Source organism: Thamnophis elegans, chromosome 3 (assembly GCF_009769535.1).
Source record: "Thamnophis elegans isolate rThaEle1 chromosome 3, rThaEle1.pri, whole genome shotgun sequence".
In the NCBI taxonomy this organism is placed as follows: Eukaryota; Metazoa; Chordata; class Lepidosauria; order Squamata; family Colubridae; genus Thamnophis; species Thamnophis elegans.
This window is the reverse complement of record NC_045543.1, coordinates 43913185-43932186: the sequence shown is the minus strand read 5'-3', so window position 1 is coordinate 43932186 and position 19002 is coordinate 43913185. Positions and strand designations below refer to the sequence as shown.

The following is a 19002-nucleotide window of genomic DNA, read 5'->3' as shown; positions in this document are numbered from 1 at the left end:
AGAACTTTGGAGATGCCTAGAATCTTTTGGTTTTACACAATAGAATTTTGCTTCTTCAGTGCACAAGTTTAATAATGGCCCTCTCTTTGTAATGGAGAAACAGACATTTACAATTATTTAATTGGTTATGGTTTATACAATGGGAGCCAGTTCAGTGTTGTGGTTAAAACATCAGGCTGGAAACCAGGAGACTGTGAGTTCTAGTTCTAGCCTTAGGCACAAAGCCAGCTAGGTAATCTTGGGCCAGTCACCTTGTGTCATCCCTAGGAAGGAGGCAATGGTGAAACATTTCTGAAACACCTTGCCAAGGAAATTGCATCAGACACATTTCAACAAAAGAAAAAAGTATACAATACTTCTGAACTAAATCTTACCACTTTTTCCATCCTCACAGTGAATTATATTGCTGATACTTCCAGGAGCTAGTGCTATCCAGATCCCTTCAATTGTGAATGTTGCTGCATTGGTTGAAAACTATATCTAGATGTCTCCAGAATAGGCACCTGCCCTTATTTCTTGAGGAGCAGAAAATGTTAGTTCCGTGCAAGCACAAAGCAAAGGCAAGCTTTTTGGAATTTCTGGCATGGGCTTTAGACATAGCAATAGCAATAGCAGTTAGACTTATATACCACTTCATAGTGCTTTCAGCCCTCTCTAAGCGATTTACAGAGTCAGCATATTGCCCCCAACAACAATCCGGGTCCTCATTTTACCCACCTTGGAAGGATGGAAGGCTGAGTCAACCCTGAGCCGGTGAGATTTGAACAGCCGAACTGCAGAACTGCAATCAGCTGAAGTAGCCTGCAGTGCTGCATTTAACCACTGCGCCACCTCGGCTCCTGGGTTTAACTTTTTATTATACTATTTCATTATTTCTGTTCTAAGGATATTAACATTTTATTTATGTACTGTTTTATGGCATTATTTTTAATTCTGTTTTTCTTTTATTGTTGCTTTGCTTTTTGCAGTATATTGATTTTTATCTTGATTTAAATTCTATTGTTAGCTGTGGGATGACATTGGATCAAGAGAAAATACAAATCAAACATTAATATTTAAAAGTCAGGCTCCTGCTGAAACATGAATAACTGTGTTGTTAGCTAAGCTGATGTTACTTTTCAGATGTTATTATGCACTTGTGGAAGTCAAAACACAACAGTACAAGAAGTAGACAAAGCACGCCACTATAGTTCCTTTAATTTATTGAAAACACCACGTAGAGTTAGATGTGGGTGATCAGTGTGATCAACGAGTAATTGGTTGTGCTAAGGTCTTGACTCTTTCTGTACAAAATGCTCTCTTAGCAGACTCCTTTACAATAAAGGCATCTGGATTAAACTGCACAAGATTGGTTGGGGCCCTGACAAAAGAAATATGAAAAGAGTCATTAGCCTCAATGCTGCTCCTTTTTTATAAAGCTCTCTGCAAGATTAACAAAGAAATCCAACCGGAGAGTTTCACATGCTGGATTGGGGGTTGGGGGGCGGGAGGATTAACACTACTAAAATCTGTGCTGTTTTCTTAGCAGATAATTTTTCTGTCAGTAGGATAATAAACCTCCCAGGACTGGTTCTAAATTTCTCCAAACCAGTCGACAAAACATATGTCATGCTTTCACAACACAAATCTTTTTGCACTTGTTTCCTGATGTTGTTGTATGTAACTCATGAGGTTTGCGCTGTCATAAGTCATAGCATGTGTTTTGTTACTAGCTTCTTGTCCCTATTATTATGATACCACTGTGTTTTCTGCTGCTTTTTAAAATCCCATTGGCTCAAGCAGAAGAAAAAATAATTTTAAAAAATGATATTCTGCGGTAAAACAGTAAAAAAAGTAGTCTATCACTCCATCTCTATATGCAATGAAGTGAATATCTTTCCATTAACAATCCAATTCAGGAGGGCTCTTTCTTCTCAGCAAACCTAATAGTTCCCACTGACGTCATTGGGAAGAATGCTATTTAGTCACCTGTCAAGCAAATAACTGGAAAGAATACAGTTTGCAAAAAAATACAGTATGTCTAGCATAGGCAGCTATGGATGACATGCTGAAAAAAGGCACTTCAGGCATTTATGAAAGGTGAGCAAAGGTACCAATTGCCATCGGCTCCATATATAGAGATCGATCCGTTTCAAACAGTGGTGGGACTCAGCCAATTCGCATCACTTTGGGAGAACCGGTTGTTAGGTTTCTGAGCAGTTTGGTGAACTGGTTGTTGGAAGAAATCATTAGGGCAGAGAACCAGTTGTTAAATTATTTGAATCCCACCCCTGATTTCAAAGGATTGCCAAGTTCATTAAATGAAGGAATCATACAAATATATTTTCATAACTTTCCTCATACATTCTTCCTTACTAATTTTAATGGACAAAACAATGGAAAGAATAAGACACTGTCGTGAGATGCAGTGCATGCTCAGAGGGTCCTTCTGCCCATAGGTCCCTCAGAGCCTTCAAAAGTTATCTACAGGCCAAGATCCTTTTCCTCAATTGGAGAGTTGGTGAGACCATCAACACAGCCATCAGATTATCTGGGAAAGCCTACCTGTTGGCAGGGTGCGAGAGCTCCATGAGTCGAGGAGAGGCCACTGCCTGCTTGGCTGCTGCTGACACAGGCCACTCAGGGGAACGATCTATGGCACTCTCAGAAGGGATTGTTTTTGGTCTAGCTAGTTCAAGTAGCCTTGGACTTGGGACTGCTTGCAGAGTAGTCAGAGGTATCTACAGAAGAACAGAAGTGCTGATTTTTGAACATGAGATTTATTCCAGAACATTTGTGAAAAAGCTAAGATACAAGATAAATCCGGCCCCAAAAGATTAGGACAGTGTTTCTCAACCTTGGCAACTTGAAGATGTCCGGACTTCAACTCCCAGAATTCCCCAGCCAGCGAATGCTGGCTGGGGAATATTGGGAGTTGAAGTCCAGACATCTTCAAGTTGCCAAGGTTGAGAAACACTGGATTAGGAGCTACGGACTCTCCCCTTCCCTCAATAATCTCTGAAATCAAAATAGAGGCAAAGCTACAGAGAGAACTTCTGGCAGGATTCTGAAGGTAGCAGAATGAGTGTGACAGGTCCCAATAATAGCTGAATATGGGATTCTGTCAATCCCTCAGATGAATAAAATCTGCTGACTCTCCAAAGAGAAATGGATGAACTTTTTAAGTCACATTCCTCAGAGGAAGGAATTAAGTCAAGACTGCCTAGGTAACAGGATGGAAGACCTTGTTGGTGATCCATCTTATAGGCATGGCAGGAGAATAACAGAATAACAGAGTTGGAAGGGACCTTGGAGATCTTCTAGCCCAATCCCCTGCTCAAGCAGGAGACCTTATATCTCTCAAGCACTGGGGAAATCAGAAGATTCAGGCAGTTCAAATGAGTATCAAAATTTATTGCACGCTTAAGTTCTCTGCAAGAATCTGAACTACTAACAGTCAAGGGAAATTTGTGGGAGTTAAGGATAGAAAGGAATTCAAGGTAAGCTGGACTTAGATCTCTTGTGGCTATGCAGTGACTTGTGACTTATGACACGTTTGACCCTTCCCTCGGACTCAGTCTGGCCATTTCCAACAATAACGTTTCAGACAAATGGTACAGGGTCTCACTTATAAAAATGTTCACTTGGATGCTGTTTATTGAGCATTTACAGGAGTAGCAGTAATCAGGGGAGGGTGCCAGTAGCAATAATAATAACAATAACAGTAGACTTATATACCGCTTCATAGGGCTTTCAGGCCTCTCTAAGCGGTTTACAGAGTCAGCATATTGCCCCCAACAACAATCCGGGTCCTCATTTTACCCACCTCGGAAGGATGGAAGGCTGAGTCAACCCTGAGCCGGTGAGATTTGAACCGCTGAACTGCTGATCTAGTCAGCCTGCAGTGCTGCATTTAACCACTGCGCCACCTTGGCTCCTATGTAGCATGAGAAACATCACACAGAGGTAATCTGAATAGGAAGGCATTGACAATGACACTGAATGGTCATGGAGGGAGGAGGAACTGATTGTGTACCGGTAGCTACTTAGCAGTTAGACTTATATACCGCTTCATAGGGCTTTCAGCCCTCTCTAAGTGGTTTACAGAGTCAGCATATTGCCCCCACAATCTGGGTCCTCATTTCACCCACCTCAGAAGGATGGAAGGCTGAGTCAACTTTGAGCCGGTGAGATTTGAACCGCTGAACTGCAGATAGCAGTCAGCTGAAGTGGCCTGCAGTACTGCACCCTAACTACTGCGCCACCTCGGCTCCTCCTACTTCTCTCCTCCTACGTCTTACCTTCTATGGTGGCAGCCAGTGAGAAGTGGGAAAGGACAGAGGGTGTGGTCAGACATAGGAAATTTGGGGCATTATATTGAGGTCTATTATACTGAGGCTTTTAACAAATTTATCTTTTAGCCATTTATCAGAAATGGTATTCGGTCTCCTGCTTGAGAGGGGAGTTGGACTAGATGACCTATAAGGTCCCTTCCAACTCTGTTAAATCTATTAATCCTATGCATACAATGATGAACATTCATCCCTGGCTAACTTCAATATTAAAACTTCACACTTGAGCTCAGCAGTAAATCCTAGCTCTCTAGACCTTTGACTCTTTGTTCAGCCCTTGGATTGACTTGATAGAAGCTTCCCAGGCAGAATTCAGCTAAATTAGAATATTTTATTACAAACAAATAAGCCTTAGACAAAACAGATTGCCTACCACAGTGCCAAGAAACAGAAATCAGGGCCTTTATATATGATATATATATGATCAGATCTATGCTCTGATCTTTAAATAGTGCTTCCGTTCAACAAATACTAGCAAGTCTCTTGATGGCTTGGGAAGTTGTTGAGACCTATTTACATAATGGTTCTTTCCAGCTGGATAACTGGTTGACCCTACCTTGCAATCTTATCCCTTATATCAACACAGAAGTATCAAAAGTTTAAAAAATTACTTGGCGGATTGGGGCCTCCATGCATGTATTTTCATAAAACTGCCTTTGTTTCCTAACTACTGGATGGGCAAGTTGTTGTAATCTTGGGGTAGCCTCAGCTCTTCTTGCAGCCTTTGAAATCTCTCTTTCAGTCTAGATAGGAAAAATAAACCAACAATAAAGTAAATTTGATTATAAAACCAACAAACCAATCAAACAACCAAAAGAAATATGGTCAGATGCTCAGAAAAACACATTTCTTTCTCTCGCAGAAACATTTCCCAAAGATCCTTTGGAAGAAGAAAGAGCAGGCTGGATATATACTTATTTAGTCTCAACTCAAGCTGATAAATCTTTAATCTATACACAGTAGAGCAGAAAGGACCTGTATAGAGAAAGGTTGCACCAATAGTTATGATACACAAAAAAATCTGCTTATTTGCTCATTCCAATTTTGGGAAGGCACACGGCAATGTATTCTTATCAGAGATAGCATTTCCTCTTGTGTAAATGAGATAAATTCTCGCGCTCATGTGAGAATGCAGGTAAGTCGATCCTGACATTGAAACCCAGATGTCAGAACTGTACAGTTCTGTTTCATTGCCCCAGCTCTGAAAATGGAAATTTACAGACCAGCAGTTTTGTTTTATCTCAAGAGCTGCTCATCTGAGACTCAGCCCATCTGGAAAACACATAATGCTAACGAACAGCCCAAAACCAGAAGATCATAGGCAAATATATCTACATATTTGATATAAATGTATTTCTCAGAGTGCTAATTCAGAGTTCTAGGGCAAAGATTGCCTTCAGTTTTCTTCCCTCCTCTCTCCCAGCCTTATGATCAGTTTTGCAATTTACAGTTATGTGATTTGGGCAGAAAAGCAAATTACAATTGTAACTGGCCCTACTGCTCCAAATTTTCTTAACAATCCGTGTAGAAAGTTGGGAAATGCTCCAATAATCTCATGTCCTCCCCCCCAGTATTCTCCTCTCTACTTCCAGCATTATAGCAGAGGTTCTTAATCCTTCAATTTCTTCTTCAACCTTCTTCTGCTGTTCATCAGGTATTTCTCTCTGTCATTTTTCTAATTTAAGCTTCTTTCCAGAAGGAAAAATAATCACAATCCTTTCCTAGGAAAAGTCAAAGAATCAAGGATGATGGGTAAATACAGGACAAGGATAGATTCATCATAATAGCAGAAGTTATTTAGGTCAAAATCTTTCTAACCTCTTCATCCCTTATTCACAATCATTTCATCTCAGCTTTAGAGCTAAACTTGCTCTTTCCATATTCATCTTATAATCCCACTACTGAGGAGTTGTGGCTTCAACTGATATATTTGGTTAGAGATTTGCTTTGCAGCACATTAAAAATCAAAAAGATGTTTTTTGAACAATGAAAATTACATTGTCTTCTCAAAAGGAAGCCAATGAATTTTACAATACAATTTCGTCTACCATGATAGAAGATTTGAAAAATCCCTTTTTAAAATTCAAACTGCACAATAACATAAGCCAAAGGTAGAAGGCTAAGGTAGTATGAAAGATTTTCTCAGCTTGCTGAAACAACAGGTTCTTCAGTGTGAATTAGGAGCAAAAAGGTTCAGCAAAGATAGTGTAGACCAAGGATAGAAAACCTTTAGCCTACAAACCAATTTCATCTGGTATTTCATCCATCCAGGGCATGGGAGGATCCCTGGGAGTTTGTGCTTAAAACACTGTTTAGTACTTTGCCATCTTCTCTCTTGAAGGAAAAGCTTTGGAGGTCAGATTTTAAGTTTTGTCTGTGTCACATTTTCTGGGTACTTACTTCCAATCAATGACCTGCAAACCTACTCTGTTAACAATACTTCTGATCTTGAACCTCTTATTTCTTGTCTTTGAAGCAAATGGGTTACATATAACAATGGTAGCCAAATTTAAAATTGATTTTTGCAACCAGCAGCTTTCTAATTATTTATAAACCTTCTAGCACTTATGATATTTTAAGGACATCTCTGCTTGGCAATTTTCATGAAAGGATCACTATGCTTGACTAGGCTTTTATGAAGTACATACCCAAATCAAAACTGGCTTCCAAAGTAGTCTACAATACAGTCTACAAATAATAATTCAAGGATATGGCCATCAAGGCTCCTACAGTTAAAAAATAAGATAAAGATACCCTGGATATTTCTAGAGATTTATATTAATTTCTCAGCAAAATGCTGCATCTGATGTTGGGTTTTCAAGATATTGTACTTGTTCCCTCTGTAATATAGGATTTACATGACTCTCTCTTCCTTTGCTTCCATACAGAAGGAAAATCAACCCCACCTTTAACGTTTATTCATTAGCAGAGCTCTCATTATCAAGAAGCTCTGCAGCCAATGGAAGCATTCCATTTTCCACTAGGGGGAATTGGTCCTCTTGCCCAATGCCTTCTGGACATAGTAAAAGCTAGACTGAAGAACGTGTAGTCTAGGAAAATCATAACCATTTATCTGCAACTATTACTGCTTCTGTAATGTAGAATCTAAAGCGCTGCATATCCTCAAGAGGGAGGGAGAGGCAAAAGAAGCCATTTTGAAAAGCAAGTTTTCCCCGGCCTTAGCAATGGGTCAAAGTTTGTAAGTCTATGAACAACAGCTTCTTTCTTCAATGCCATGGATGAGGATAAAAAGAGCTGCCTTTGCTACTAAAGGCCAAATCTGATTCTAGGCTCGTGCCTCGACATCCATATTTTTATACTACAAAGTCCACGCCACTGGTATTACAAAATCCATCCCGTGTGGCTTTCACTTCCTTGGTGCTTCAGGCATTGCCAATTCTCAGCACAACAGAAAATGGTTCTTCTCAGCTCCCTTTTTCTCATTATGTCCTTTTTCCCCCCAAGGAAAGCAAAAGGCCTAGCAATGACCTTTCCCGTCATTTCTGATACCCAGTTCAAAGAAACCATCCATTCAGAGCATCTTTCTTGCCACACCTCCAGGATAAAGCAGCAAATGTGTATGTGTGTGTGGTGGGAGTGTGGGGTGGGCGAATTGAAGTGGTTGGATGCTGCTTTGCAGAAAATACAGTCACAAGGAAAGGCAGTAGGGAGCGCAAAGGATTCCCTAGATTTTTCTCCTCTCCAGCAAGTATGGAAGCTTGATGGAGAAAAAGCAGACATATCTTCTGTAAGATCACTCTTCCTACCAAGAGTCTAACAAGAAAAAAAAATGTTAGTTGAATGGGAGGTTTTGGTGTCTCTGTTAACCCAAGCAGAAATTGCCATGAACAGGAATGGTCTTGTAGCTGGCTAAATGGGGCTGCATTTTGCGGACATCCTTGAAGATCCTCCTTCCTCCCTGCAAACCAGTATAATTGCATAGGAAGTTTTATTGAATTTTCCACCAGGTAAAAAAAAAAATGCCCGCTAGATCATGTTGATCCAGCTTTGATCCTGGCACTAAAATGGAAACTTGGTTGTGAGGACAGCCTCACAACAAATGGTTAGCAGATTGTTTCATACTGGAACAAAAAAGGAGGGTACGATTTCATCATGCTTGCAACAGAAAAGATGGAACTTTGAGAATCCATTGAATTTTTTTAACATGAGTGTTTATAAGTAAAAATCCATCTCTAGCTAAAGCAATATTGAGCAAGTGCAATAAACATTACCTAATAGTCCAACTGACAGGATGCTAGTCATTATATTACAGAATAGGCAATGAGTCAGTGAACAAAAAGTGGTAATTTTTATGAACATTCTGTGCAAGACAGGTCATATAACCTTGTCTGATGCTGAAGCACTACTGGTGAGCAATCAGCTGAAAACAGACTTAAAAAGGAAGTTTCATAAGCATTCAACACAACAACGTCATTATGTGTGTTAGTGCAGTAAAGGGGAAGGAATACACAATTTTGAAACATAATGGTGGTGAGGTAGATGGGAACGTCAAAGTTTCAGGAAAGCAAACTCTGTTTTCATACACCAGCTCAAATTTGGAAACAAAAACATTAGCAGCAAGAAAAAGAGATGAGGCTGGGCACAGAAATTATCAGCACAGCTTGTAAGCTTCTTCATACTTAATGACCAATTGAAACAATGTTCTATAAACCTTCAATTGGCTTAATAAATATTCTGATTATGGATTTTTCTTTCTTTTTTTATGGCTACTATTTTGTGTATGTGAGGGTGTGTGTAAAAATTGTTAATGCTCATGGGCACAATAAATTTGCTAGGGAGGAAAAAAGATACAGCAGGCTAACAGATCAAACCTTTTGTGAATGGAAATCAGGAAACAAAAATGTGGCAAAAATGTGCTATCTACCTCACTGTTTCCTATTTTTTTTCCTCCTTCCCTTCTTCCCTCCCTCCACATTTCTACATCAAATATGGATTTGCCGATGTTTCTTACTTTTGAATCATCTACACAGTAGAGCATACCATAGTTAAGAATGCTATTTCTATTTTCTTGGAACAATTTTTCAAATGCTGAAAGAATAAGCTGCTCTTAGACACTTAAAAGGAGTAGAAGCATTAATATTTTAAACTAGTTTTTCTGCAGATGCTGGTAAAATCTAATGTAATTCATAATCACATTATAATCCAAAGAAGAAAAAGTTACACAACTGAATATTGGATATATATTCATACATCGAATGCATTTTGAGTAACTCTCTGTTGTATACATATACAAGTCCCAGCAACATACATGATAACTTCTATGTATTGCTTTGAAAGGATATGTGCTTCATCTCTTCTTCCCAAGATCTACAGCAGTGTTTTTCAACCACTGTGCCGCGGCACATTAGTGTGCCGTGACATAGTGTAAGGTGTGCCGTGGGAAAAACACTTTATATATAGTCAATATAGGCACAGAGTTAAATTTTTTTAACATTTTCTAATGGTGGTGTGCCTCGTGATTTTTTTCATGAAAAAAGTGTGCCTTTGCACAAAAAAGGTTGAAAAACACTGATCTACAGCATATAAAAGTGACACATATAGGCCATGGTTTCTTTTCTTTTCTTTTTTAAAGTAATAACAATAGCACCTCCTTTAGTAAGCTCTATATGGGTAGTTTTTAAGTTACAACCACAATTGAGTTCAAAATTTCCATTTCCAAGCAAGAGAGTTATTAAGAGAATGTTGCCCCATTTTAAGACCTTTCATGCCAGAGTTAAGTAAATCACTGTAGTTGTTAAGTTAGTAGTACCATTGTTAAGTGAATCTAGCTTCCCCATTGGCTTCGCTTGTCAAAAAGTCACAAAAAGTGATCATATGAACCTGGAATACTGCAACCATCATAAATACATGTCAGTGGCCAAACGTTCAAAGATTGCTAATGTAGAAAGTAAGCACCCACCCTTCCCCTAGAACAGTGATGCCTAACCTTTTTTGGATCGCATGCCAAAAGCAGGGGGAGCACAGGGGGGGGGGTCGTGCGCGGGCATGCCCACCCCCATGCTATGTGCACGATCCCCACCCACCCCCATGAGCGCATGTGTGTGTGACCCCTGCCCCTCCCTTTTGGCTCGTGATGGACCCATTTTCCGCCCTCCCCAGGCTCCAGAGCCTTTCTAGGAGCCTGGGGAGGGTGAAAACAGCCTATCCTACCCCCCGGAGGTCCTCTGGAGACTTCAGGAGGCTTCCCTCAAGGTTCCAGATCACAAAAAATGGCCCTACAGCCAAACCAAAAGTTCAGGAATAGACTTCCCGTTTGCTCGTAGTGCCGTTTTTCACCCTCTAGCGCCTTCAGGAGGCTTCCTTAAAGCCTCTGGAGGGCGAAAAACAACCTTACGGGCAAACCTGGAGCTGACTGGATAACGCCTCGTGTGCCCTAACAAATGGCTCCGTGTGCAACTGTGCCACGCATGCCATAGGTTTGCCATCACGGTCCTAGAAGAATGAAATATTCTAGGAAATATTAAAAGGCAAAATATTATACCTTCCTGGATGAGAAATGGAGAAACATATATTTTTTTAGGCAGAAAACAGACTCACTCTTAATAGCCCCCACCCTCCTCAATAACCCACAGATGTCAGCACTTAAGAGATAAAGAGATGGCTAGGTCTATTCATAAGCAAATAACCTCACCAAGATCCAACAAAGGTAGGATTAGCCCTTAGTCATAATAGGAATTGCCCAAACCCCTCTTCATTACAGCAAGATTCAACCAAGCCTGGGACTCAAGACAACCTACAAAGTTACCCCTGCATGGCCCCATGGGAGTCTGACAACCAATCAGAATACATTTCTTCCACAGGGACAGGAAACTCCAAGGCGGGGCCCAAGAGAGGATATAAATATCTCTCTCTCACACACACACACACATCCCTGTGCTCATTTTGCCCAGGACCCAAAAAATCCATGTGGTCCTGTCCACCGTTAACCCATCTTTCCTAACAACTTCCATGTTTCCAGGGTCTTTCTCATTACTTGGAACTGAAACCAGATGGACATTTCTTCCAACACTAATATGATCATGAGCACGCTGCAACTGCCATAAGTGAGGAAAACAGTCATAATCTAGTGCTGTTGAAACTTTGAGCAATCAGTAAACGAATGATTGTAAGTCAAGAACTACTATATAATTTTTTTCCAGCTGGTTTTTCTTACATTTTCCTCTTTCTGATTGCTTATTTTATCATTTTATTATTTCAATTACATTTATGAATGTAATTCTATAACCTGCAAGATAATATTCCTGTTGCTGTGGTCAGAAAAAGAAAACCCAGAATCTGCCCTAGACTCTTGAAACCAACAACGGTTGCAAAACAACTGAAAATAATCTCCTCACCTCAAAGGCTTCTAATTTCAGAATCTCGGAATTCTGTGAACAGATTTCAAGTGTTATCTCAGCAATGAGATGATACACCAAACTCTACTCTCTCAAGTGAAAATGATTGATTCCTATAGAAGGATGGCTTTTTAAAAAAAGCTTATTATGCATGGTTCACTTTGAAGATTGCATTTGTACCTGTACCTCCAATAATTCTCCCACTGATGAGTTAAATAACATTCTAACTATAAAAAGCTCTTTAAAACTTAACATTCCCTTATAAGTGCCCAGACTATAATAACCTTTTTGATCAATTAAAAATTATTTCTGTAAAAAATAATGTTGTGAAGAAAATATTGATTCCTGACCTGGGCAGGGATTGAATTGGAAGAACGCCAAGGTCTCTTCCAATTCTATGATTTTATGGTTCTATGATTTAATACCCATAATGGATCCTTCTGACAGAAACAGATTCTCAGAAAGAGACTTTACTAATTTATAAGCAGGTTAAAAATGGTAATTATTGTGCTCCTTCATTCCAGATAACAAAAAAACCCTCTGCTCTCACATATATAGCTAGTTCTCTCAGTTCTTAAGAAAAGCATTAATGTAGGAAGAAGGGGTTCTACAGCCTCTGATTATTTTTCTCTAAGCCATCTACTTCATCGATAGTTGCTTGCTGCTAACCTTGTTCATGTTGACTAGCTGGAAAAAGGATTCAGGGGTTCTTCAGTAATTCAATAACACCATCCATATTCCTAAAAATGAAGATCTTCCTGAACGCTTTGGAACTTTCTGCATTCAGATATTTATTGATCAAAACATGAGACCTCTCCTAAAAAATGTTACACGAACTCTCACACTGAAAAAAATGGTATGCTTAATTCAGACAACTATCAAGCTTCTCTTATCATCTCTGTCTTTAACTGCAGGGACATTCACGAAGTAGCCCTCCAGAATAAGACCACAATTTGCTTCTTTTGAAAGTGAACTAACCCTTACAGCATATTGGCTAAAGTTGAAAGTCAGAGGTCTGATCCAAAATTGAAGGTCTTGGAAAGTGGTGAACTTGATCAAAGAGAAACCAAAGACCCTTGCTGCATGAATATCTTTTAATGAAGTCTAAATTAAAATTAGTCATTCAGTATACCTAAATGACTAAATTAAAGAAATGGCCAGACCTCAACCGCATTGTCCCTTCATTGATGAAAGATAATCTAGATCTCTGGATGGACAGCAAAAATTCTGTCACTATTCTGTATTAAACTACTGTAGTTCTTGACAAAGAAATTACATCAATTGAAGTTTGAAATGAATGAAATGTTAATGGAGAGAAACAAGCAAACAAAAAACCCCAAAGGGAAATGCCAGGAAAGTATTAGCCTTAACAGAGGATGAACTTCCATCCACCAGCCCTCCCCAAAAGAAAAAAAACCAAATAAATCATCCACTGCATTATGGAAGCATAACTGGCATCTGCTCATTTTTTGCTCATTTTGGGAGGGGGGGTATTATCTCATTGTTGCTTTGGATAGCAGAGATTTGGGGGGGGGGACTTCAATGTCTTCAGAAAAAAGACAAGAAAAAATAATAATTTGACTAAGCTATATGCTGGAACAAGCTAATTTCTTAAAGGCACTATAGAAGATGGTAGAAGATGATTCTTGAGTTTCAGACAATTCACATGCTTTCTGGAAAAACAAATCTCGGTAAGTTTTGCAAACTTAATGACAGGAGCAACAATTCCTGCAGCATTTAATTCAAGTGCCTCTTAGATCTGTACATTAAAATCTGAAGAGAGCATAGGAGACTCTTGTAGGCATTATTCTAAACAACCAGGCAAGGAATTGAGCCTTCAGTATCACTAGGTAAATCAATTATTTTTCAAAAGCTTACGCTATAGCTCTGTGATGGCAAATCTATGGCATGCGTGTCACAGGTGGCACGTGGAGCCATATTTGCCAGCATGTGAGTGTGCTGGCCAGTTAATTTTTGCCCTTCCAGGGGACTGGGGGAGACTGTTTTCACCCTCCCCAGGATTCAGGAAAGCCTCTGCAGCCTGGGGAGGGAGAAAAACGGGCCCAGCAGGCCAACCGAAAGTTCGGAAATGATCAGTTTCCAGTTTCCGGAGGGGCTCCATGGGAGGCCATTTTCACCCTCCCCAGGCCGGAGCCTAGGGAGGGCAAAAACTCCCCCCCACACACATGTAGAGGGTGTGTGTGTATGCATGCGTGGGGGGGGTTGCTCATGCACAGGTGGGCGAGGCACATTGAATTGTGGGTGTGGGCGCGCACATACTCACAATTTTGGCACGCCTTTGCAAAAAGGTTAGCCATCACTGCTATAGCTTAAATCTTATATTTTTTATAAGCATACTCTTATTTGGATTAATACTTTTATTTTTTGCATTTAGATTTAGTTGTTTTTAAATGATTTTGCATTTTTGCATTTATATTTACTGGATTTTTCAGAGTATAAGACACACCTAGAGAGGGTGTAAATCTGGGTGCGGCTTATACACTGAATACAGCATTTTTAGCCTCCTGAAACCCCGCCCCCTTTGCAAAAATGGCCCGTGCATAGCCTTTAGAAGGCTTCCACAGTGCTCCTGGGGGCTGGGGAGGGCAAAAATGAGCAAAAATATGAGCACTCTATAAGCCTCCTAAAGGCTATACGTGCCATTTTTTTCACAAAAAATGAATCCATTTTCACAAAAAACGGGCCGTTTTGGGAGGTCTGCAGAGTGCCAAAACCTTTTTTAAAATTTGCCTCTTCAAAATCTTGGTGCGTCTTATACTCTGGTGCATCTTATACTGCAAAAAATATGGTAGTTTTTTAAATTCTTGACTCATAGTGTACTTACTATGGTCAGATCCTGGGATCTAAGACTCAACCTTCACTTTAGAGTGTTGCCATTTTTTTTCCGCAGAGTAGTTTTATAATTTAATCAATTAGTATTAAGTATTTAGATTTTTTTCATATTCTACAAGTATTGCCTTAAGTATGAACCACTTTATTTCTATTAGTCATCTAATTTAAGTCTTATATAAAATTGCTGGTCAATGACTATAAAATAATGTAGAAAAAAGAAAGAAAATTGTGCTGAATTTTCTGTAGAACATGGAGGTAAAATATGACCCAATTAAATCTACTTTATCTAATATAAGCCTAGGATTTTGATCAATCAGGTTATTACCAAATTTCTCCTTCAGTAGCGCCAAAGCCCTGAACTACCAGTGATGGCACCAACCCTCAATCAACCCATGCAACCTCCCCACAACCAGCACTTTACCTCCAATGACCCTAACCTCACCAATGTTCACAAGACCATCACAAAGTCTCCATTTGACATGACCCACACCTGACCCATCACAGGACCCTCACCTGATGTGACTACCCTATCACAAGACCTACTAAGCAGAAGCCCTTATAAGCAGAACACTGATACTGACATCCCCTAAACTCTGCTGAAAATTCTACATAGCCTGGTAACAAAATGTTTGTAAACCAAACTACAAGCTCGGAGAACAAACCTCCACCCTCATCCTATACCCGGCCTACAGATAGTTGCCACCAATGCAAGCACTGAACAATGCTAAAGAAACCTGTGAGGATAAATAAACAGCTGGACAATCATACAGATAGCCCTTATTTATCAATTGCCTTATTTAGTGACCATTCGCAGGTATGACAATGATGAAAAAGTAACTTCGTGATTCTCACATTTATGACTTCCACAGGTCTGTTAAGTAACGAAGAGATGAAGTAAGTTTATAAGCACAATCACAATTTCCCTTAGTCACCACTTTGCTTAACGATCAAACTGCCACTCCCAATTGTGGTTGCTGAACAAGGACTACTCGTAGAGGTCTCCAGTCCACACACTTCTTAAAGAAGTGAAGAAGTGAGAAGAGAACCTGAAGTTTTGCACAGCCCCCATTTGGTTTTCTGCGCCCCCCACCCCCATGAATTAAAAGCATTAAATTAAATTAACATGATTTGTCAGCCACATCATGCATGCAGAAAGATGTACTCAAATCATTTTTACTGTTTGGCTTTATTTCATAATTACCTGTTCTGGAAATTTAAAGTTTGGATGGATACCTCTTGCTTGAGCAAGGATTAGAATCCGATGGGAAGCTTTGCAACTAAGTGTGGAGGAGCTGATAGGCCACACAGGGGAAATTCGTGGCCTGTAAATGAACAGAAGAGCAACTGCAATTTTTGTTTCCTAGTAGCCGTGTTCACGATTCTAAAGTCTCAGATTTGATTTATATGTTTCTACCACCCATTGTTTCTATAGATGGGGTAAGTATGACTTTCTTTGAAGTGGGATAATCCAACTTTGGTCAGGAAGCTCTTGCTGTGGTTGGGAAGTCCATTTCCCAATTGAGACAACTGTCTCTTCCCTCATCCTGAGACCAAGTTCACTTATCACACAGAGGTTTCAGTAAGCTTCACTCCCAGACTTCCCTGCCTACAGAGGTTCAAAGGTCTGTGAAGTTTCTATTGGGTATACATTAAAACATGGTTGTCCAACCTTTTGGCCTGCCTGAGCTGCACTGAGTGAACAGGAATTGTTTTGGACCGCATATAAAATATATAATATAGTTCATATATATAAATATTGCTAAAAATCCCATAATGTTAAATTGTCTCGTAGGGCCCATTACTAGCTGTCTGGGACCATATCTGGGCTGTGGGTTGGATATACCTGCATTAGAACTTATTCTCCTTTACTCTCTCCCTTCACCTATTGTAACTCCCGGCTGGTATGAGCATGGCGATTGAGCAAAACTGCAAAATACAATACTGCTAATGTGCCACCTCTACTGTCTGCAAGTTTTAGTATCCAAGATAGGACTAGCCACGGATGGAAGTTTGGAAAAGAAATATGAGAAGAAGATTACTTTTTAATATTGCTAGCAACATTTAGCATTACTGAATATGTATGATCCAGCCAGTGACATATCAGAAACCATACATAATTCTTTTCAATAATAATTGGAATGGATCTAAATCAAATTTCTTTTGGCCATTTTATAGACTGTAATAGACTACATCCAAATTGTATATTCAAATTCATAGTGTTTTCCAAGATTGTATGTGCAAATCTAATCAAATGCCTCTATTAACGTGAACATACATTCTTCTGTTCAGTATGCAAAATTGTGTTTGTTGGGATTATTTCTTATTGATCTCATTCTCAAGTATTTAAAATTAAAACATCTGACATGTTGTAGATGCTGTAGTTACTTGAGACCACCTTCTTGGTAAGTTACATTTTGTCTGATAATAATTTACGCAGTTTTCAATCATTGAATGTATTTTTCTAATTGAGCATTCAGAAACAATGTAAGAGTTTGCAGTTTCTTTCTTGATGTGACCAAGAACATGTCAATTTTTAGAGATCCGAAATTTGCCTGAACATGCTTGCGCTATAATGTGGCTAAACAGTGTCAAAATACCAGGTATCCTCACAGCTAGATTTAACTGTCTAACTATAGTCTCACAATATCTTTATTTATATTGCATGTCATTTTTTCTTGATCACTAGCATGGAAAGCAATTCTGTTCTTCAAAATATCACTATCGTTCTCATGCATATTTCTGAAACTCTCATTCAAACATTCCTTCATTTCAATTACCTCCCAAATCATCACTTTTATTAATTCAAAGTTCTTTGTTTAGCCCTTTCAACAATTTCCAATTTTTAAATCTCTCCCTCTCTTTCTCTCTCTCTCTCTCTCTCTCTCTCTCTCTCTCACACACACACACATACACAATTGAGACCACAATTGAAACCAAAACTTATGTTGCTAAGTGAGAAATTTGTTAAGTGAATTTTACCCAATTTTACGATTTTTCTTGCCACATTTTTTAACTGAATCACTGTAGTTATTAAATTAGTAACATGGTTGTTAAGTAAATCTGGCTTCCCCAGTGACTTTGCTTGTCGGAAGGTCGCAAAAGGTTGTCACAGGACCCCAGAACACTGCAATTGTCATAAATATGAGTCAGTTGTCAAGCATCCAAATATAAATCACCTGACCATGGGGATGCTACAATGGTCATAAGTGTGAAAAATGGTCATAAGTCTTTTTAGTGTCATTTTAACTTTGAACAGTCACTAAATGAACTGTTTTAAGTCAAGGACTACCTGTATTTTTATTGCTTTGTTCATTTTAAACTTTTCTCGGGTTCTGTTTGACCACATTCTTTGCAACTATCTTTTTTTCTCTCTGCGTATGTCATACAATTATGTATCCTTATTTTTTACAGCAATCATTCTTTTATATTATCTTCACAGAGGTTTCCTGGCTCACCTGGAGCCGATTGTTAAATTTGCAAACAGTTGAGAGTAGAGCTGAGCCACCATGCCTAGAAAACCCATCACCTAAGGAGTCCTCAGTGATTTCTCAGCTTGGTTGTTTTCTCTCAGAGTTTCATTACCCAAACTAGCTAACATTATCAGTGCAATGCAGTACCAAACTATGTCTAAATAAGACATCCCCCAACAATAGGCCCTGGTGTTCATTTCGGAGCCCAAAACACAGTAATAGGAGAAACATAACCAAGGGACAACCTTTACAGTTTGTTACACGACTTCTTCCCATTTAGATTTTCCCCAAATGGAAAACTGGCCGCAAGCTGCATATTAAGGAAACATATATCTGGAATAATCCACATATTATTTTTAGAAGCAAATTATTAGTGTCCTGCATGACTATGTAATTCTGCAAGAAAATGTGGAGATTCTGCAGATAGCTAACACCTGATAAAATATTTGATTTGGCTTTATTTATAATCTTGACCAGCTGTCAAAGAATAAGCATACCAAATGAAGACAGCACAGAAAATAGCAGCAATAAATATTTGCACAATTAACAGTTTTAAAAAATGCAAAGTTCACAAAATCACATTAAACAGATGTCAAATGTAGACCATCCCAGTCTTGATCTAGCTTGTTGCTTAGCCAAAGCCTTGTGATCATTCTAGCCAGACAAGACAGATTGTTAGTACACAAGTAGTCTTCGACTTACACCGGGGTGTCAAACTCAATTTCATTTAGGGCTGCATCAGGGTTGTGTTTGACCTTGGCTGGGCCAGGGGGGCATGTCAGGGTGGTGGTGGTGAATGCCCAGGGGGTGTGGCCAGCTTGACGTCACTTGTTGAGGCTCTGTTTTTGGCTGCAATGGCCTCCTGCCACTAGTTGCCAGGGAAACCAGAGCTGTGTGTGGCACCCTTGAACTCCACTTTTGCTGGTAGAGGGCTGCAGGAGGTTGCCACGTCCAAAAACTAAGCCTGGGCTGGCCACGCGCAGCCATCCCAAG

General features: G+C 39.5%; 1 protein-coding gene across 1 annotated transcript in view; it reads right to left on the bottom strand.

The window, feature by feature from the left end:
* Positions 1-1186: 1186 nt before the first annotated feature.
* The window catches only part of THEGL (theg spermatid protein like), a 32439-nt gene continuing 14623 nt past the window's right edge, over positions 1187-19002 (bottom strand). The window contains exons 6-9 of the mRNA XM_032213264.1: positions 15741-15861; positions 4943-5074; positions 2545-2720; positions 1187-1360 (exon numbers count right to left, since the gene is read on the bottom strand). Of these exons, the coding sequence (XP_032069155.1) occupies positions 1246-1360; positions 2545-2720; positions 4943-5074; positions 15741-15861 (544 nt within the window). The 3' untranslated portion in view covers positions 1187-1245. The remainder of the gene's footprint in view (positions 1361-2544; positions 2721-4942; positions 5075-15740; positions 15862-19002) is intronic.